General features: G+C 42.6%; 1 protein-coding gene across 1 annotated transcript in view; it reads left to right on the top strand.

Annotated features, from left to right (window-relative positions):
• Window positions 1-8,656: 8,656 nt before the first annotated feature.
• HEPHL1 (hephaestin like 1) overlaps window positions 8,657-22,178 on the top strand; it is a 32,353-nt gene continuing 18,831 nt past the window's right edge. The window contains exons 1-5 of the mRNA XM_054513998.1: window positions 8,657-8,826; window positions 17,262-17,506; window positions 18,291-18,503; window positions 20,271-20,450; window positions 21,325-21,579. Coding sequence (XP_054369973.1) covers window positions 8,657-8,826; window positions 17,262-17,506; window positions 18,291-18,503; window positions 20,271-20,450; window positions 21,325-21,579 — 1,063 coding nt within the window. The remainder of the gene's footprint in view (window positions 8,827-17,261; window positions 17,507-18,290; window positions 18,504-20,270; window positions 20,451-21,324; window positions 21,580-22,178) is intronic.

Here is a 22,178-nt window from a genome sequence, read left to right as displayed (position 1 = left end):
AATGGCACAGAGGGACAATGACCCACGGCGTCGATAACCATTAGTGGGAGCTTGGAGGAGCCCAAGGATGAAACGTGGCCCTGGAAAGCAGAAGCAGTGTATGGAAGACAGCTGGTTCCGCATTTTAAACCTATTTTTAATATCCTTGAGATGCTTAATGAGATAAGGAGGCATTTCCCTATGATCTCCAAGAGATACAGCTGCTTCTTCCTTGGAAGAATTGCTTTTTGAAAGATGCTGGGATTCATTGAAGAATAGTTGAATAGTTTAATTAAAGCACATGTCTGGTGGTGTCTTCCATCAGGCATCCTCCTCCCATGATAAATTTAAAAAAAAAGATTCAGCTGGTGTTGTCTTAACCATGTTCGCTAGCTGTTATTAAATGGACTGGATGCTTTTACTTGGGAAAAAGCAAACAAGAATACCATTTGGATTCATACAGCAGTCAGAGGAAGGGTCAGCAATTGCTGGATTCACCCAGGACACTGAGCCAGGATTCACTCAGGGCATTCACCCAGCAATTGCTGGATTCACCCAGGACACTGAGCCAGGATTCACCCAGGACATTCACCCAGCAATTCCTGGATTCACCCAGGACATTCACCCAGGTCCAGCCACAAGCTCATTCCACTGACGGGCTGAAACAGACCCTGAAGGAGGTGAGGGATGCAGATGCCTGACACCTGGTACTCCCTGACCCAGGATCTGCTTCTGCAACCCTTCACACTCTGAAGAAAAGGTGTGATGGCTCAGATTGGCACAGCTCATCCCAGAGCGTCCCACTGCAGCTATGCTACTGGCTTTGGTCATGTTTCCCACTCCCTCCACTGAGCCAGCCCTTTCACAGTCATGTTGTGAGAGTGTTCAGCATCTGTCTGCGACCCACCTGGGTCTTTTTACTTCTGTATCTGTCTGCCTGTCTAGTCAGGCATTAGATAAAGGAACAAATTACTGTGGAGCATTTCATCACTGCATGCAAGCTCCTCCTAACACCCAGCCCCCTGGCACTTTGAGGAGAATGAAAACTAATTGTTAGAGACTCGCTGGGTACACGGGAGGGAAGAGGGATGAGCTGTCATGCAGCCCATGCTCACTTCCTTCCTGCCGAGCAGTCGATTGACAGCAACCTGTTACCACCAGGAATTTGTTCTACCTATCCAAATATTTCAGATTGTTCGTGGATAGTTTTGACTTCTTCTTTATTAATGAAATATTTTAGTGCTCATGGCTGCAAAGAAAAATTTCAAAGCTTGATTTGCTCAAAAATTAGAGGGCAAACAAGGAGGGTTTGCATTTACTACCTTTTATAAAAGACTTTTCCATTTTTGAGATGCTGACTTGAGATTTTTAAAATACCTCAGAACAGTACTATCGTGCTTTCTTTGGCTAACAGGACACTTGTAAAAAAGCAGCTGTTGCGAAACCCAACCCGTGTGCGGTAAGTCACTACATGTATTGCTCTTGTCTGGGTTTGGGCTCCCTTCGCCGCTCTTTGTCTGGGTGATCTGGCTGGTGAGATTAGGAGCACTGCAGGGCAGGGAGGATCCCCGTCTGTGTATTTGCGCTGTGTCTTGACACTTGTAAAGGAAGCGAGTAATCATCACTCTTGCTGCTTTCATGTCTCCTTGCACAATAGAAATAATTAATAGTAATAGCAGTGCTTTGCCTATCTGCGGCCCCTTTCATCTAAAGACCTGAAAGTGCTTGACAAGCATTAACTAAATTAGCTTCCAAATACCTGGAGAGGGAGTCAGGTGTAATCATCCCCACTTTTAGATGAGCACACAGGAGGAGAAGCTAAGCTAACTGAGTGCTTACAGTTAGTCAGCTGAAACCATGTTTCCTCCATTGGGGGAGCTTGCTCAGCACTTAGGAGGCTTTTTGAGGTATCCAGAGGTGGGGTTTGATGTCCACTTTTTACTTCCAAAACATACAGGCTGTGGAGCTGTGTGATCTGCCCTGCAGGAGCTGGAGGATGCATGTCTGGCACTGTCATTCATGAAGTTTACCATTTGAACAACTAACGTGGACTGGGAAGAAAGGAACTTCTGCTGACACCAAGTTGGCAAAACTTGAGTGACTCTGAATTTGTCCTGACTTCAGAAATGTAAATGGCCCCTGACACAGAAACACTTCAGCTTGGATCCAAGGGTGGTGCAGCCAGGTTTGCACCATGCTGCCTTTCACTTCAAAACCCTTTTGGTGGCAAATTTGATCAGCCTTATATACAATGTGTGGCCACCCTGCCACTGTGGCCCTGCCACAGTGTTCACAGCTCTTTCTTGCAAAGAAAGATGCTGACAGTCAAATCTGACACAAATCTGGAATCTTAAATAGATCTCTGTTAAAACAAGGGTACTCTGCAACTCCCAGGACTGTACTCAGCAGGGGAAAGTAAGAAATTCTCAGTATCAACTATGTAAGATCAGGTACTGACATGAAATTATAAAACAAAGGCAGGTGATGTTTTGAAAGACCACAGCAAGCTCTTCAAAGTTGTAACTGAGCTAGTGGACAAGAGAGGTTTCTTTCCATAAACTATGGAATTTCTAATGCTGCTGAAATTATTTTCCTTTTTAATATCATACCTGAAAGGCTTCCATTCCAGGAATGGTACTCAGGCTGTAGCATAGGCTTGAACAGGAAGTATCATAGTCACTGAAGAACAAGGGCTGCTCCTTATTGCAAAACTATGTAGACTCAGATGAAAGGCACTCATAGTGTTGGCAGCATATCCCATAAATCACATGATTTCACTGTGGGCAATCATCCATGTTTCTACAAGGTTGTGACATTTTCCACATTTTCTCCTTTCAGCCGAGAAACTGGCCAGAAGAAGTTGTCTGGACATCAGGTAACTCCTGTCAGCTCTTCCACTTCATATGGCACCCTCCCATTTAATCAACAGACACTAAGCAAAATGTCACAATCCTGCTTGGAATATGCAGCTTAATATCAGTCTTGGGGATGGGTTGCCTGTCAGAATTGAGTTTGCAACAATTTGAAGCCACTTGAACAGATGCAATCACATCAGTTCTTTCTTTTCTGCTCACAATGCTTGGTACCTTCTTTTCTTCTACCTGCTTTAAATAGTCCTGGTTAGGTTTCCAGTGCTGGGGTTTATTACCTCAACTCCCCTATTTACCCAGAGAGAAAACGAGGCAATGATCTCACGGAAGGAAAACAAAAGGGTCACATTTTCTCTAGAGTAAGTAAGTAGGTCAGTGCCATGAGATGTGATGGAAGAGGATCCCATGGTGATGGAAGAGGATCCCATGGTGCCCACAGGGTGACTAGAGGAGGCTGGACAGGCAGCAGAGCTGCCTGGAGGAGAGCTCAGGTGAACCTCAGCACTGGCCCTCTTGCTGGCAGGCAGCAAAGGTGTGTGTGAAAGAGTTTCACCATGCCACCTGTCACAGCATCACTTCCACAAACACTTGAAGTCCAGCAAGACACTGATCTCCACCAGCCCCGTGCTCAGGGGGAAGCCTGGGGGCCAGGAGGGCTGTTGCCTTGCTCCCAGCTCTGGAGAGGGAGTCAAGAGACCAGGCTCCCTTGCTTCATGAGCAACTGGACATTGTGTACACTTCCTCCTTCCTCATTTGTATAATAGGGTTAATAAACATGTTCTGTCCCACAGTGCTGATGTAATGCTAAGCTCTTTCATGTTTGTTGAGTGTTACAATGCCACTCCATGGAAACTCATAAATAATGTGCCTTGAAGTTCTGTCGAGGTATTAACCTTGTTTTAACAGTGCAGATTTACATGAGTTACCACGCACAAGAAGCTTCTCTTAATTAGGATCAAAACTTACTTTTTTTAGCTTTGTTTTAATGGCTCTTAAGGTTGAACAATTTTTACTTGCCCAGCCTATTTGGCAATTTATTGTAATCTCTTCAAGCTTGCAGTTCCTTTCAGTGCTCAGTTAAATGCCTTTCTTCTCATCATTGCATTCCTTTACACTCTTCAAATTGAAATAACTTTAGGGGTTTTTTTTTACAAATGTATAGTTGGTTTCTTTGAAATATAAATTAATCTATGTTATCGCACTTTTTTGGTGGTGTGAGAGATACTGGGTTTGGCTCCAAATGTTGACAGAAAAGAAAGGATCTGTGTGCTGCTTCTGACACAACAGAGGCCCTTTTTTTCCATTTCACACCTTGCCTCAAGATTTGTCAATGGCTGGTAAGGTACCAAAGTAGCTGTTCTGCAAGGAGACACAGACAGGTACCGAGAAAATTATTCTGCACTAATGATCTCCAGACAAGCCACTGTGGTAAATGCCCAATTGTGACGCTGAGCTGGGTGCATGGACTGAGCCCAAATGGCTGGAAGGCAATGCCAGGGAGCCATGGGGGCTCTGACATGGGAATCTGGAGGGATAGGTTCAGTTTCCATCCTGCCACAAAGACTTCTGGGCAGATGTGAGTCAGGTTCACCATGTCATGTGTAATATGGGATATAGCTGCACTTCTAATATCTTCACTGATAGTAGATCCTTGTTATTCTTGGAGTTCCAGCAGCTTTTTTGTTGTTCTGTCTCCAACAGTTTCGGTTTTCAGTTCTCAGACTTGGAATGCTCCAGGAAAATGCTGTGTATGCCAAGGAAGCCTTTCTCACCAAAGTCCTATCCAGAACTCCAAACAGAAATTCTGAATGCCTTTTGAGATTTCCAACCTACCAGTGTGAACTCAAAAGATTCAAGTAATTCACATGCATCTTGTGTGACTACCCAAGATAACGTGAGGTTTATATTCTGTTCACTACTGCTGCAACTCAGAAAATTTTTTGAAAGTGCAATAGAAAATGGTTTTAAGTGATATACAAAGAGGCTTTTACATTTAATGTGTGTTTGTGTCTGGAAAAAATGGGACAACTGATGAAGGGAGAGGATGTCCTGGTTGAAAGGCTGATGCAAAACTTAGGAGGGTTCAATTCCCAGATGTATCACAGACACACTGTCATCTTGGGATAGTCACTACAGGCACGGCTCCAGGGCTGGTGGCAATACTAGCTGAGGGTAATCTTATGCTGGAAACTGAGACCAATTCCCCAACCTGGATTGCAATGGTGACACAAATGAACACAGCAGAGGCACCAGGAAGAATCCACTATGAGTGGGAACTACTACTATCAAGAGAAAGCAGAGCAGACAATCACAGAGTAGACAATCTGTGTGAACATCAGCTCATCATCTGCTCAGTGATTGGAGAATCAAAGCTGGGCTTCAGTCATAGGCAGCCTGAATAAAGTGCTCGTCTATGATCTAATGTCAAGGAACTGACAAAGGTCAGCACATCCATCATCTCTCTTGTTTGATCTTACAGCCATCACTAATGTTTTAGTTTGATCACTAATGTTAGTTAGCGCAAGTCAGGGCTTTAGTGCACTAACTTAAGCTAGTTCTTCCAATAATTCTTGATTTACTTGAAAAGAAAGCTCTATTGGTGATGCTTTGGGGCTCATTCACAAACTGGTGTTCAAGATGTTCACCCTTCAGTCCTATGAACATTGCTTCTCATTGCAAAACTTTGAAGCCCAGCCATGCTCTAATTTTAGCCTTCAGAGGGACAGAAAGTCTCAGAGTAACCAACAGTCAACCCCTTTGCGGAAAGGATCCTGAACAAAGTGACAAATTTAATCCCATGAGCTCACTGCTGGAAGGGAGCTTCCCAGAAATTTTCCTGATGCAAGGGCAAAACTGCTGTTCTTTCATCTTTTTCTGAGTCACGCCCACAGCACCTCCCCGGAATGCAAATGTGCCTGGGTTTAATGATGTGACAAGGTAATTAAGTGTTAATGTGTGGATGCAAAGGGTATACAAGTTGCCAGATTTACTAAGTGCTGAAGCCAAGCTAAGGCGTTTACCAGACTTACAACACATTGCTGATAAAGGGTGCTAATGTCTACACATTATTCCTGCTACACAAGTAAATTTTACAGTAATAGACAAATAAATTAACTTCATATTTGAATTTTAAAGAGGTATTCTAACAATAAAGCAGCCAGGATCCAATCCTAGGTGCGTGAGAAGCAATAGAAAAACTAGGACATAGCACTATTATTATTTAAATGACTATAATGCAGTCAGAGGCCAGCTTAGAATTGGACACTCCCCCTTCGTATTCACCATTACCCTGATGCATTTGTGTTATATTAGTCCATATATACTGAGATTTAAACAGAAAACAAAATTCTTGAGTTACAAAAAAGCACACGGACAGAAAATCATAATAACACTGTCTAGATTAAATTGGCCCTGTACCCAGTCCTTAAATATCTCAAATGGCATGCAAATGGCTGATTTAAGCAATTGAACTCCACACAATCTCATGCAAAGTGAGCAGTGCCCTATAAATAAACATATTTCCTACTCGAATGCAAATGCTTGTTACACCATGACAATGAATATTTGCATAACAGGCACGAGTTCTTGTAAATGCAGGTGCTTGAGTGACAGGTGATGAAGTCTGTAGCTCCCCTGGGCTCAGGAGAGCTCCTCTGGGCGGGGGAAGTATTCCTAGGCCCTGAGAAGAGATGACAGTGGGATGCTGTTAGCCTCCAAGTGTCCCCTTGGCCTTTCCACAGGTTTGTAGCCCAGCAGCTGGCTCGTCTGTCCCACCCCAGGGGCATGCTCCCTGGATGTGCCACGGGCTGGCAAAGCTCAGCTCAGCTCCCACTGTCACTGTGTTTTCTTTTGCTTTCTAATTAGGCCTGTTAAAAGCACAGTGCTTTTAGTCATCATCATTTGAGTAACAACAAAGTGGCACAATAAAGCAGTGGAAAAGGAAGATGACTTGAGAGTATCAGCATTTTGGAAAAGAGGATACAGATTGACGTGAGAAGACAAGAGGCTGGGCACAGTGTGGTTTTGCAGCAAAAGAGTGAAGAGATCAGCAAGGTGTCCAAGGATATCAGGAAGACTGGAGGTGCTGCCTCTGAGGATCTCTGTACAACACCTGTATTGTCCTGTTGCACAACACCTGTGTTGTCCTATCACGTCTCCTCTTTCTCGATGTTCATCAATTAACTGACATGAGCAAATGAACATCAGCATGTATCAGAGAGAATTTAGGGGGCCAAGGGACTCCTGCTTTTATAACTGTGTCAAGCTGACCATTTGCAGTTTGTCTGACTGTACATATATAACCCACATATACTGGGCTTTCAGTCTTCATAGCTAAAGAAATGGAAAGCATAGCCTAAAACCAACAAAACCTTCTTCAGCACGATACTGCGTGTGTCTGTGTGCCTTGTCTCTTCATTTAGATGAGACCCATCAAGGTCCAGGTGGCTGGAGCTGGGCTGCTGTCAACAGCACCTGGTTTTTTGAGTTGTTCTCTGTGACTTCAGAGACACCTCCACACCCTTGAGGAGAGGGAAGCTCAGCACAGCTGACCATCGATGTAGCCATCACTCCCACATGCCAGAGGGTGAACCTCACTCAACTGCCACATAAAATATCACTCACATCACTGAGCTACATCCTGGTGGACAGCACTAAACCTGTGACTTCCAAATCTGTTTCAGAAGCCTCCTGCATCCCTAGTCATGGATAACCATTAGCTTCCACAGGAAGAGGTCAGATGGCTCTGGACCTGAAAGGGGAATTTCACAACTGTTAAAGTTTGCAATGAGTTCAAGAACTCTATTCCAGAACTGCAACTTTTTTTATACCTGTAGTCACTTAAAAACTAGGAACAGTATGATTTTGCAAAGTGTCTTGTCACCTAGATATTTTTGGGGCATTTCCTAAGTGGTTTAAAATATCCTATCCTATCCTATCCTATCCTATCCTATCCTATCCTATCCTATCCTATCCTATCCTATCCTATCCTATCCAGTTACCTGGGCTTTGCCAAGATGGTAACACAGATATCCTCTTGGAAGACGTTAAGCTGTAAAGCGAGGGAGTGATTTTCTAGAGAGCTACGTGGGTATGTTAATTGCCAAGGTTAATAAAAGGGTGATCTTCATGTGCCTCAATTCTTAGGTGTCCAAATAGAAAGACTTTTATAAGGGCTCTAATTTCCAGGGATGCTTCTAAAAAGGTACCTCATTTTGGGCACTCTCAAACTGCATATATTCAAATCAATTTCAGTCTTAATAAATAGATTAGAAAATGATGAGAGGTACTGGCCAATTCTTTTGCTCTCTCTGATAATGCTGGATTATACCTTAGTGTTATGTCATTTTAAAAAACCAATGAAGACAACAAGATGCTATTTTTAGAAATCTCAGACATGATCAAGAAGTTAAAATAAATTTTTTTAAACAGGGTTTTTACAAGGATGTCAAAACCACTAACCCCTCCTCTGCCCTAGTATGCCATATCACCTAGTCTGGAAAAAGGAGGACTGAAAAGCATCCAGACTTCTAAAAACCACCAACTGGCTCTAGCCTGGACAGGTAAGTGAGTAATTTACTCACTAACCAAAGGATTGGCAAAGGTCCTGCCATGACAGCAACATTCTCCCTGCTCTGCATAGCCTGGCTCTCTACCTATCCCAGTCCTAACCTGCTGGAAAGGAGGAGCTTTGCTCTGTCCCTTCCTTATTTATAACTTGTTGGGAGCTGGGAGGGAGGGAGGGGTGAGCTGGCTCTGGTGCACCCTGCTGCTGCCTGCCCGTGCCAGCCTCGCAGTCAGCACCACAGATGCCTCCTGCGCAGCGCGGGGGCTGCCTCCGCGCCCTCGGCTTCCTCTGGCTGTGCGCGCTGGTGGAAGCAAAGACCAGAACTTACTACCTCGGGATTGTGGAAGAGAACTGGGACTATGCACCATCTGGGAAAAATCTGATCACAGGGCAAAGCCTCTTAGAGGACAAGTAAGTGACTGGGGGCTTGAGTAAGCTGGAGGTGTACCAACAACTCCAAAACAAAATCGGTTCATGTGGTTATCTTGCTGCAAATGTCTTAAGATGGCCTTTTCCTTGTTTTTATTCTGATGATGTTGTCATAGGTGGGAATTCAGTTTCAAGGCAAGACTAGACTTTGATTGATTTCTCTTCCATTGTGGTTGATTAAGCAAGGGGATAGTTAGCGTGTATTTGAAGAGGATGTTAATGAGCTGATATTTTTTAAAAAAGCATCAAGTATGGGCCCAAAATCCCCTACCTGTATTTCATAGAGATGGAGGTATCTCTGGGTCTTGGTATCAAAAAGCAAACTGCAGCTTTTGCTATAACCACGCACAGTCTTTGCAGTAAAACACAAAACCCTGTTTACTGGCATATGATGTAATTTTAAGTATTTCCCCTGATAAAATTTGGCAAACTTGATATAATGAAATTCAGATGTGTATGGTACCTACGAATGGGATACAAGTCCCTACATCCATGCAATCTATACAACTTTGGGGACTTCCCTTTTGGAAACGTGCATAGATAAGTGCTTAGGTACACAGCAGTGAATGGTCAGAGAGAATTCCTGGTGAGCTCTGAAACTGGGGAGTGCTTTGATGAATCCTGCCTTAGCCAGTGAAACAGGTGTCTGTTCTCATGCCCACACGGCTGGGGCTGGCTGTGTGTTCCTCCCAGAGCAGGAGAGCTGGCCTGGATGTTCCATGGAGATGGCTCTGACGCCTGGTGCCTCTGTAAAGAACGATTTGGGTGGAAGGGACCTTTAAAGTTCCTCCCGTTCACCTCCCCTGCCATGGTCAGGGTCATCTTCAACCAGGTCAGGCTGCTCAGAGGCACATCCAAGCTGAATTTGAATGCTTGCAAGGATGGGGCACCTACCACCTCTCTGGGCAATGTGTGCTGGTGTTTTACCACCTTCATTGTTAAAAATGTTTTTCTTACATCTGAATCGACTCTCTTTTTGTTGAGAACCATTGCTTCTTACATCATGGGATTCAAATGTGTGGGAATATTTTTAACATTTCATTGATATTTTTGACACACTAGAGGTATTTTGGGGATCCCTCCTCAGCATCTTGGTTTGGGATTGGAGTGGGAGCTGTGAGGAAGTGAGGAGGTCCTGGTCTCTGTGCCAGGTTTGGAGGCTCACTGGGAGCTAGATGCTGCCTCCCAGAAGCTAGAAATGGAAATGTACTCTCTGACTTTTCAGGAAATCCCAAGCAAGTCTGCACATGTCTCTAGTGGTAAGTAATTTCAGAATCACTCTCAGAAGAATTTCACAAAAGAAAGTATTTTGTCGCAAGAAGAAGATGAGAAAGAGTTTTATTTTTCAACACAAATTTATGCTTAAGCTTTTCATAGCTAGAGGTCCCAGATGGCATCCAAGTCAATAGGTATTACATTTGTAGGTAGAATTAAGGTTAATAGTTTGTTCCCAGCCCATGAAAACAAGCTTTACTGACAAAATTGTTCTTAGTTTATATTAAATGCCTGAATTTCTCACTTTCCTAACCTTTGTAGCAAAGGATAACTTTCTCCACTCAATAAACTAGGAGATCTCTTACTACAGAGCATACAGCATTAACTGAAGAGCAGCTACTTATAAATCCACTTCAACGGAGAGGTATTCAATAGAGAAATACCACAGAGAGATTGGAATATGTTCTGTAAATTGTACTTTTGAGGCTGTGTGCACTTTGTGCTCCCTGAACATCAAGAGGCACATTTACTTTTAAGTTTGTAGCATAAATGCTTTTTTTTTTTTTTTTTTTACTAAATGGCAACACAGGGATGGAAGATACTTCATGTCTTCAGTCATCATGGCAATGTAATAATTACAGAATGCTAATTACAAAAGGTTTACCCACAGAGGGTTTTAATCTAGACTGCACATTCAAAGCTGGGGAGATGTTTGCCACAAACTTCCTACATGCAAAATAATTATGTGATTTTTGTTATTTTACTCCACTTTTAAATCCTATTGAATTGAGCCAGTATAAAGTGCTGTATTCTGGAATAATAGTGTCTGCATAGGCATGTGGGTTAAATAGTGAACCAGAAATAGCTATTTTGACTATTCAGCTCTTTAGGATAATCTCTAATGTAAATTTAAAACAGTATAATAATGGGCTACTTTTCAGCTAATTAATTGGTTCCTACGGATATTATTAAACAAGTAGTTCCATTAGCAATGTTTAAGGATCAGTTTCTAGGTAGGGATAGGAATGCCTTTTGAGCCATCTTTGTTCTGCAAGCAGCAACACTCAGGCTCGCTGAGCCAAGCACTTCTCACCTTGTGAAGCAGCCTCGCAGCACCCATCTGATGGGGCACTATCTCAGTTTTATTGAGAGCAAAGTGAAGATAAAGAGGTTGCAGACAAGCTGATTATCTTTAAAAGAATTGATGCATACACAAAAAGGAATGTTCCCTTTGATTCCAGCTAGCCCACAGAGATATAATCAAAACCTCTTATTCCTCAGTACCTAATGAAAATCCTGAATTAGCAAGTGTGCAATGGAAAGTGTTACATTACCTGGATCAGATAGCGACATTTAAGAGATGATTATCAATGTTGCTTGCCAAAGTCAATAACATCTTCCTCAACCTTTAGTTTTTAGTAGTAAAGAAGATAAAGGGAGCTTTGGTAGCTGAAGCATGGAGCTAGAAACCAGATTCTGGCACCAGACACAGCTATGCTGCTGAGTTCCTGCTGTGCTGGTGCTGAGCGAGCTGCCTCTGGAGCCAGGAGTCCTAGTGCTGCATCAGAACCTGCCTGGGTGGATGTGAGCTGAAGACTGGCTCTCATCAGAGCTGATTAACCCAAATGAGCCCTGTCTTAGCAGAATTATTCTGCTTGGATGATAATTTTTATTATGCCTAGTCTTACTGCAGTGTTTCAGAGCCAGCCTGCTGCTTGCAGAGACTAAGTATCTTGCTGGACATCAGTAATTGTAAAGCAAATAGACTAATGAGGCTGTTCACCTCTTCCCTTTGTCTTGTCTAAGCTTAAGGCCTCAAGCAGTTCTACTAACTCTCATAACTTGGAGTGTTGTGAGTAAAACCAAGACATTTCACTCTCTGTTCTCCCTTCAGAAATTAAACTTACATTTTCTGGAGCACACAGGGCTTTGGAAATCGCAGGTCCAGATTACAGCCACCGAGCATTGGTGAGCTGTGAAGGTGGTTAGCATCCCTTCCCACCTGACATAACTGCTGGAAGAGCTGACATCATTAAACCGTGCTGGACTAGACACACAGGGTGCAAGTGCTGTCAGTGCTGCTGTATGTGCTGCAGATCCCAGCGGGATTTTGTGAGTTAGGGCATGGGTATTGCTGCTGCAGGAGGGTGAGCCTGGATGTTTTCTCTTTCCCAAGTGGTCACGCAGAAAATGGCTTTTCAAGAGGAAAATATACCTAAGTGTTGTGGTTTGACATCCACCAGTCATTCTTTCCCCACTGTAGCTCAGCCCTCAAGATTAAAGTTTAGTGGATAATGCCTTGAAATTACCTTGATACGAGTTTATATGATGGACACTTAAATCTTGCTCTGCTGGTGGTAGATGTTAGTAAGTTTTGCCTGGTATAGCAGCTCATCCCTTCTCTTTAGGCCACCAATCCTACATTTATTTATCTGGGCCAAGTCTTGCACCCCAACACTAACGGGTGTTTTTTGTTAGCACAGCATCAAACACAGTTTGTGCAATTTGCCTGTGAGGAGATCCCACCCAGAGAAATGACGGTGAAACTGTCGTCACAGATGCTGCACTAATGGCTGAGTCATTATGAGGCCAAATAACCCAATTGCAACAGCAGAGATGATCATTGTGGGAAGGGTCAACATCAAAAGGGTATTTGAGGTGAAATCCTGGCTCTAATGAAGCCTGAGAAGAGCTTTGTTACTGACTTAAGGGGCAAGTTTATTGTAGGAGGGAAGCCATCATACCACATCAGTGACACCACGGAGCCTCATCTAAGATTTCATGGATTTTATTGACCTCTGTGGCTCATGTGGGTCAGAAAAAGCCTAAAAACATCCTTTGAGGGCTTTGTGTCTCTGTCTTTTGAGGACACTCAACTTTGTTGTTTGACGCTTTGTGGTCAGGGCGCCATTTAGAAAGGTGAGTTGGCACCACTGGTCCCCCTTCCCTGGCTATCCCTCAAGAACAGACATTGCACTGGCCTGGGCATGGGAGTCATGGTTTCTTGGAGGGTTACCTCGAACAGGTTACGTGACCCAGGGGTTAAAACAATTGTGGTAGTCCAAAGCCCTGTCCTGGCACTGTCCTGGTTTACTTCAGCCACAGGAAAAATCAGGAACTTTGACAAAATAAAATGGTTATAAACCCAAACCCAGAATATGTAAAGAGGATAGAGAGTAAGGAAGGTTTCACCATCTACAGATTTTAGGGAATAAACCTATAAAGATGGTTGTTTAAACCATAATGATGGTTATAAGTGTAAAGTCTATGGGACTTTATTGGAACAACAACAATAAAAAGAAATTTTGCATTTGCGTGCATTTGCACCCAGGAGTGTACAGTAGCTATTGGGAATGTTCACCACAGGAGAAAATTTGGGACTCCACATCTACTAGTTATCCTGAGTGCTGTTTTTTGGCACTCAGTGGTGATTACAGCAGCAAACAAACTCAGAAGGCTTTGAAATTGTATCTGCAAAGATCTGTCTCCAGGCTACTGAAGAGCTGTTTGCTTGGTCACGCACAAGCAAACAGCTCTTTCCATTTCTCACTGCTCCCTGTAACACCATGCTCATGTAAGCACCTCTTGGAAAACATAACCTCTGTTAGGTTGTAGCCTTCAGATCAAAGGTAACACAAATGCATTAAAAATTATGGCAAAACACGTCTTCTGTGTGATAAAAGAAATGGGTGTAGAAATTACACTTCACACATGGATATACCTGGAAATGGCAGATTGTCTGCATGTCTAGTCTTGATCTGAAGTAGAATCTATGTGATAGTCTTGTTTTACTCTTTCTCTCTGTGGAAGAGTTGTACTGCTTGTCGTTGCAGGGAACAGGATGTCCATAATTATGCTTACACTTGTTTTCAAGAACTAGAGTTTATTCCCTGTTAATAATTCACTGTTCCACTCAGGTGCATTTCCAACTTTTCTTGTGGCTTTGGAAGTGCTGAGAGGGGTCAAGCACCAAAATGAAATCACACACAGAAATGAAGGCAGGATTTGCATGTCTTTCTCAGTCGGAACAAGACTTTTTATGCTGATTTGCAAACCTGCTTATCTCTATATGTAACCTCAAGACTGGCCTGACTGCAGGAGATGAAAAGGAATTTAGGAAGTTTGCATGGGTACTGCCCCAGAGGATGGAGTATTCCTCCTTACTGTAGAAAGAAAGGCTGTCTGAGCATCATGACTTTATGGACATGAAGCACAGGCTGACAACAGAGTCGAAGGGAAATAGTTAAAATTTAGAGGAGCAGCTTTTACATCTGCAGATCAGAAAGATGGAAGAGATTCAGACAGAAGCATCACAAAGCCACCAGGGTGATGAAGCAGTTTGAAGTGAGCCGGAGAATATGAAGAGGCAGGGAGAAGCTTTGTCTTCTTGTGACCAAAGAGGAATGACAGATAGGAAACATTTTGACATTCAGTCCAGTGAGGCTATTTGTTCTGCAAAAGGACTTTAAACACTGTAATGCGAAGTACAGCAACACTTGTAAAGAGGCATGGAGCTACCAGCTACTTGGGAAGGCTGAGGTGGGCCCCCAAAATCCTCCAGGATGAAATGGGACAGCCTGGGCACCTAGAATAGGACTTAGAACAACCTGAGTGCTCTGTTTTCAGGTACTGAGGGCAACCGAAAGGATGTGCTGAAAATACATCTCTGCACAGAGCATTACCTACACTTTGACTGGATGCAGCTGATACCCTCTGTACCCATTTGAATAGTCCTCCTTTCAGAAAGCTGCCACTAAAAGACTTCTTTTCCTGACTTCTAGACAGCTTTAAGTAGGAGGCAACCACAGATCCAGATATTATAGCATAGCTTTAGATACTGAGACTCTCTGAGTGCCTAAGCCTAGAAGGTTTTCTCACAGTAATTTCTTGAACTTTGATCACTAACTGGATTTTGGGATCACAGGCTATGCATTAAAAGGGGCTAGGTTCATGTAAAGTATTTAACAAAGCCTGACTAAGAAGTGCATTTTTCTGGGGTACAATTCTCCTTCTTCAGAAGACACAGTGTATCTCAGGGGTGTTATGAGAGAGTGTGCAGTGTTGTCTGGACATAAAGACACTGTCATCATAATGAAAGCATGGTGCCACTGCACCAAAATATTTGGTGGCTGGTGAAATTGGAAAAAAAACTGAGGAAAAATATCTCCTGAAAATAGGGACTTTCTGAAAAAAATGGATTTGATATTTTTCTAGAGAAAATTTCTTACAAACTATTTCAAAAAATCAATTCATTATTCGAATTAGGACATAGCCATGTGAGTACATTGCCATGAAGTAAGGAAGCATGTGCATTTACACTGCACTCCTACTGACACCACCTCCTACTCTGTGGTAAACACTCTGGTAGCAGCTCTTCCCCCAGGCAATAGAAGGTATCTTCTCCTTGGTGAATGTGGTGTGACTTGCCAGGTCTTGCTATGTCCACAGACTACAGACCTGCTAATTCACTGAAAATTCAAATTTCCTGGCAACTCATTCCTTAACCCTGTTTTTGGGGTGTATTTTTCTGGCATACATTATTCTGTGAAGAAGCAGATGAGAAGCTTCTGTCCCTTCCCCTCCATCCTACCCCACTGTTTCTGCCCTAGAAATACTGGCAATGTTTTAATTGCTGCCAAAACTTGTGGCTTCTTATAAAGTACACATTTCAAATGAAAAAGTGTACTTTTTGGAGTATTTTATATCTGGATCACTTCAGAGGTCTGTTTTAGACAGTGATCGTGGAGGTGTAATGACCACAAGTGGGGGATGTTGTGTGTTATGGTATCATAGAAATCACAGAATCATAGAAAGATTTGGGTAGAGGGAGAAGTGGATGTGTGGTGAAGAACTTAAAGCAAATAATACCTTTCAACTTATGTGACATCCTCCACTTTGGTTTCTTGCACTTCACAAAAGAATCTAAACGAGATTTGTGAAGCAAGTGAACTGACCAGTCAAAGTCTCACAATAAATATGAAATTACTTTATTTCTGCCAGTGATACTTCAGAAAAATTTAGTTTGACTTTTTGATGAGTTTTTTAGGAAGCAATGAAAGTCCAATCAATCTTCAGGAGATGAAAAAGCTCACCGTCAGTTATGGTGAAATTGGTCATACAATCCCCTGCTTGCTGTGTAGCAAAGGGTTTAATTTCTGCCTTCATTGAGTGTTATAATTAGGGATAAATATTGTATATCATATTTATCAGCTGTAACATGGAGAGAATTAAAAAATGGATTTCATATCATCACAGATAGGATGAACTGGGTCATCAGTATGATGTTATAGTTAAAAGGGCAAAATTCATTCCTAGTTATGTAAGAAATATTGACTGGGAACATCTCTGACCGTAGCTGGGATATTACTTGCCTATTGTGTGAGTTCTTTTGTTCAGACTTCAACAGAGACAGAGAAATATTTGCTTTCAAAAGAGAGCTTTGCGTAAGATTTGCGGCATAAAGAGTGTTGGTGTGCTTGGTTTGTCCAGAAGAAGGGTAGAAGGCAATTTAGTCAATTAATTAAAACTTATGCAAGTGTCTGCATAAAAAATAAGTTTGTGATGGTATGTGGCTCCTTTGATCTGAGAGAGAACTTAACTGGAAGCAGTGGTTGGAGTGTGGAGCTGGATGATATTAGACTGCAAATGCAATTTAGGCTTCGAAGGGAGCAGGTATTTAAAAGTTATAATATGTTAACCACTGACCATATGGTGGGTTCTCCATCACTTGAAGTTGCTATAAACATAGACTCCGGAATGTGGAAGTTATACATTTCATGCAAAACACATTTAATGCTACTCTTCCAGGGAGCCGAGCTGTGTTGATTAGAATCTCTCTTATTGGCTTTTGAAAAAACCTTAATTTGGTTTTATTTTTCTTCTGAACAGTCATGCTTTCAGAGGTGAGGCTTCAAACCTTCAAAAGAGGGAGAAACTGTTAAAATTGAGCAGCTTGAGGCTTGAGTGGCTGGTCCTCAATGAAGGCTTGGAGCAACTGTGCTAATGACTGGACCTGAAAGCGGGATGGTTGTTACTGTACAGAAAGGGTCTTGGGGCCCTGATGTACTCCTGAGCTTTAATTCAATTCCACCAGCCATGAGATGTGTCCCAGGGAACTATTTATCTTCACTGCAAGCACCAGTTATTTGATCAGTTCTTAAGATAGGTTTACTGTTTCTCAAATGTTCCCTTCCCAATACCAGGTTCGCAAGGGTGTATGCAACAAGAGGAGCCAACCGGATAGGACGTGTGTACAAAAAGGCTATTTTTAGGCAATTCACTGATGACACTTACTCCCAGGAGATCCCCAAAGCAGCATGGCTGGGGTTCCTTGGCCCAGTCCTGAAGGCAGAAGAAGAGGATGTCTTTATCATCCATCTGAAAAACTTTGCTTCCCGCCCATACTCTGTGCACCCACATGGGGTCTTCTATGACAAGGACTCTGAAGGTAAAATCTGGCTTGCCTTTTCCTCTCTTTTTCCTGGAGTAACTAATGTCATGGCTACAAGTCTGTCCCAGTATTTATTGACATTGACATCAGAAGACTTTAGATCACCCTCTCATAAACTCATCAGTAATTGCAGCTGATGACTAAAACCAGGAACAGCCGCATCTCAAAACTTTTTGCCACAAACTTTCGACACCTGGGATAAACCCAGTACTGAAACAGGTTGGATGGGTCTTTTTGCCTGAATTATTTTTCTGAATCATAACTCACCAAAACATCTTCCCTCCTTCCTTCTGCCTCTAGTCTATTTGAACAGATGGAGTTCTTGCAACTAAATGTTTTCCTCTCTTTTAGCCTATAGCAGACATGATCTAATTTTAAGAATCCCAGACCTATACATGTGTATTTTTGTTAGAGGATTGTGTGGATGTGCCGACATGTTCCTACAGTCAGTATTCTCATCTGTTTCCTGTGAAAAAATACACACTGTTAGATGACAAAATTCTAGATGACTGATAAGAGTGAAGAGACTAGGAAGAAATGGGACCTGTTAATGCATTTTTAAAGGTTTATCTACCAATAAAAAATGGATTTTAACTCCCAATATATTTGTGGTGAGATTGACAGAAATTCTGAGTTTTTTCAAAATTTCTCAATGATTCTGTATTTGTGAACGCTGCTATTATTTTATAAATACAAGTTAAAATAGAATAAATTACACAGTTATTTAACACAAGCAACTAGGGGATGGCTAAAGTATTCCTTTTTCCTTTTTATGTATTAGGAGCACTTTACCCTGATGGAACTGGCGGTAAAAGCAAAGAGGACGACTTTGTTGTTCCCGGTGGAAATTACACGTACACATGGCCAGTAAGGAAAGATTATTCCCCAACTTTGGCAGACTCAAACTGCTTGACTTGGATTTACCATTCTCACATTGACACACCAAGAGATATTGCATCTGGTTTAATTGGGCCTCTGCTGGTGTGTAAAAAAGGTACTGAGCTAGAAACACTGATAGAGCAAGCCCCTCTGCCAAGCTTGGCATCTTAACAGTCATTTTTGCTTACAGGTTTAAACAGGATGGTCTAGAGTCTATCCCTACATAGCCCATAAAAAGGGGCAAGGAATAGATGGGCCATTCCAGGAGCATCCCAGGGTAGGTATTGTAGCTCTGGGACACCCCCCTTCCTGCTCCCCTTTGGCTTCAGATAGATTTGCCTCGGCTGGTGGAGGGACTGCAGCATGCTGTGACCATCCCATCGTGGCCGAGACCAGAAATAAGTATTCCCAAACTGGGGAAGTTTCAGCATGAACAAAGGACTTACTGCTCAGGAAATCAAATTAGAGCGGGTGGTGAATTTGGCATTAGCATTTACATATTTGAAAGCACAATCTTTGTAATTTTTTTCACATAGAGAGTATGTATTTATTTTTGTTTACAAGTTATATCACGCAGCCTTATGGGGATGTGCATGGAGCAGCCTGTCCTGTGTATTTTATAGCCTGATAATGTTGTGCTGGAGCTATTATGAGCCAGCCCTCTTCTCTTCATCAAGTGAGTCATTGCCACTTCTTCCCCTGGGCATGTGTAACTCTGCCACTCCTTTTCAGTAACTCCCAGAGTACAAAATCAGCCCTGATTTCATATGCAGTACTTCTAAGTGAAGTAGGTTCTATATATGAAGAAGAGAAATACTTTAATGTGGAAAAGACAAGCCTGGTTTCCAGCTTAACTCACACAATTGAAATGTCTCTGATTTACATTCTCCTTGAGATCCTTTGAAATCCACAGAACTGAATATGTGACACCGAGCTGATAACTACAAGATAACATATGAAGCTAGGAGACATCATATTCCAAACAATCCTAGCCTGAAAGCCAGATTATCTACATGTTTGGCCTTTAGTTCATGAAGGAGGATATCTACATGATGTAGTCCTCCAGGTGGTGGTGGTGGACACAGGACTGAGAGCAAGACTCTGAGCGTTCTCCCAGAGAAGGCAGAGGAGAGGAAAGTTTTCATGGGATCAGTGATAGACTGATTGGAATGAAGTCTACATCTGCCAGTGGATAATAACAGACTACTCAGCATCACTAGTCCTATGGTCTCAGGTTGCTCCCCAAATAAATATGGGGATAAAGATGTTGAACTTAGCTGGAATAAATTCTGTTCATCCTGTTTTCAGCCTTTTTAAATTTAAGTATCTAGTCCTAGATAACACTTGTGGATTCCTTGTCAGTCTGTGGAGAGAGAGCCACATTTAGAGGGCCACTCTGGGGGTATGGTTGAGAATTCACTTCAGTGCAACAGAAATGCAGGCTACCACTCACCACTCCTTGTCAAAAAACCCATGAGTCACTGGTTTCTGGATAGATCCAGCTCATGACCTGGCTCACTGTGCAGGAACACAGATGCTAAATGACACTGACGAAGGGACAGGGTTGGGTGCAACGGGCCAAAGAGTGGGGAAATGGGACAACAGATATTGGCAAGTGCTTGTGCTCGTGTTGGACCAAAGAGATACTGAAATATCAGCTTGACATAGCTTAGCTTTGCCTTCTGGAGGCACTCATCTGTTCAAAGTCTGTTGGAGCGGGGTCAAAATGCCTTAGAAGAGCAAAATTAGGTGAAATTCATCCTGCCCTGCAGACTGTGGGCAAAGAACTGTATTTCCTTGAGTGTGCCCAGGTTATTGTCATTTTTAAATTCAATCCCATCCCAGGCTTTTTTTATCACTTTCCTTTTCGTTTGCAATTTAGGAACTGCAGATGAGACCACAATAGAAGGGACTGGTGCTGCTAATGCTTTTGCCCTGATGTTTAGCATTGTAGATGAAAACTTCAGCTGGTACCTTGACGAGAATATAAACACCTTCTGCTTAGAACCAGACACAGTTAACAAAGAGGATGAAGGTTTCCAGACCAGCAACCGAATGCATGGTAAGAAGGACTTTTGAATAAATGGTGACCTACAGCAGTGAGCAGGCTCTTTTCAATTCAGTAGGACCCTCTGATGTCTGTCCTTTATCTGTGTCAGCAAGGAATGGGTCAGAATGCTGGAGTACTGTATTGATAAAACCCTCTCCCTAAAAACAGAATGACACTTGCAGAAAGGAGATTTGGCTTTCATGCCCAGCTCTGACATTTGTTTAACATTTTATCTCAGGCAACAGATTTTTGTCCAGCTGTGAAAAGAGCAAAGAAAGTTGCAGGGCAATTTGAGGTGTGTGTATTGAAAGAATTCTCAAAAGGCTTGTGGATGGTGGGCTGGCTGGTATAACCACTCCTGCCCTACAGAGATATACTGGCCAATGGTACTTTGTGTTATTTGGACATTTGGTATAAGTTGATTCCAGATATTTCTGTATATTTTGTTTGTTCCAGGGAGCCTAGGAAATAAAATGTTTTGCAAAATATGAGTCTCATTCTCCTAGTGTCCTGATATATTATCAGACGTAGAAGTTAAGGAAGACAGAGCTGACTTCACTGATTTGGCTGATAAAATTTTCAAATCTAAATTGCTTGTGCCTGGCATATAATGGTATATTTATGACATAGGACAAGAGGAAATTGATTTCAGCCATGCTAAATAGCTGCAGAACAAGTTAACTTCATTATCAGGCCTTTTTGGTGACGACTTGGCCTTTGCAACATCTTGATATTAACCAGGATGTTTTTCACAGACACAGACAGAGAATTTGGGACATTTGATCATACAGAGCAGTAAGACAGATGTTCAAAATTCTACTCCTTAGGAATGGGACCAGAGTCACTTTTCTTTCACTTCTCATAAAGTCTCATGCTTTGTTTTCAGCAATTAATGGTTATATATATGGCAATCTCCCCGGCTTGGAGATGTGTGCTGACACTTCCATGTCCTGGCACTTGTTTGGCATGGGGGCCGAGATAGATATCCATGCTGCTTACTTCTACGGGCACACGTTCACCAGCAGAGACCAGAGGGCGGACGTGATCGGTCTCTTCCCAGCGACATTCATCACGGCAGAGATGACCCCTGGCAGCCCCGGGAGGTGGCTGATAACCTGCCAGGTCAATGAGCACCTACGAGGTACGCTGCCAGAGACCTCCCTCATCAGCCTCTGCTTTGTTTGGAAGGGAAAACTGGGAGATGTTTCCAGGGGGAGCAGGATTTGGCGCTTTTTTTGTGTAACTTTGGAGAAATTTGCAACTGTTTCGCCAGATAAACATCACCATCATGAGTTTAGTCACCAGAAATGATACATGTTGGGTCAAATCTTCAGCTAGTATGAATGACTTGGCTGTGTAACCCATGTGAGGAAGACTTGCTAGACCCAGCACTGTCCCCACGATTCCTAGGTAAACCCGAGATTTTGATGAGCAATGAGACGAGTTTTCAATATTCATTTTTCAACATAGTTTTTTTGTTGTAGATAAGTACTTACACATTAAAAAAAAATCATGCCAGCTGAACACTTCGTAGCTTTTTGCTTTATGGAAATCAGGCAAAACTTAGCAGTGTTCTCAGAAACCATTATGTGAAGGGATTTGATGGTGATGTTGTGATATTTGTGCGGTGCAAGACCCTAAAAGCGTGTATCATAAACTAGGTGTCATGGCAGCAGGCAATGTGTAATTATCACAGCAGAGACGAGTTGGGAGAATTTTTACGCATTCATTCCAGTGGGC

The sequence above is a fragment of the Molothrus ater genome, chromosome 2 (genome assembly GCF_012460135.2).
Source record: "Molothrus ater isolate BHLD 08-10-18 breed brown headed cowbird chromosome 2, BPBGC_Mater_1.1, whole genome shotgun sequence".
Lineage (NCBI taxonomy): Eukaryota > Metazoa > Chordata > Aves > Passeriformes > Icteridae > Molothrus > Molothrus ater.
This window is presented reverse-complemented; position numbering and strand designations above follow the sequence as displayed.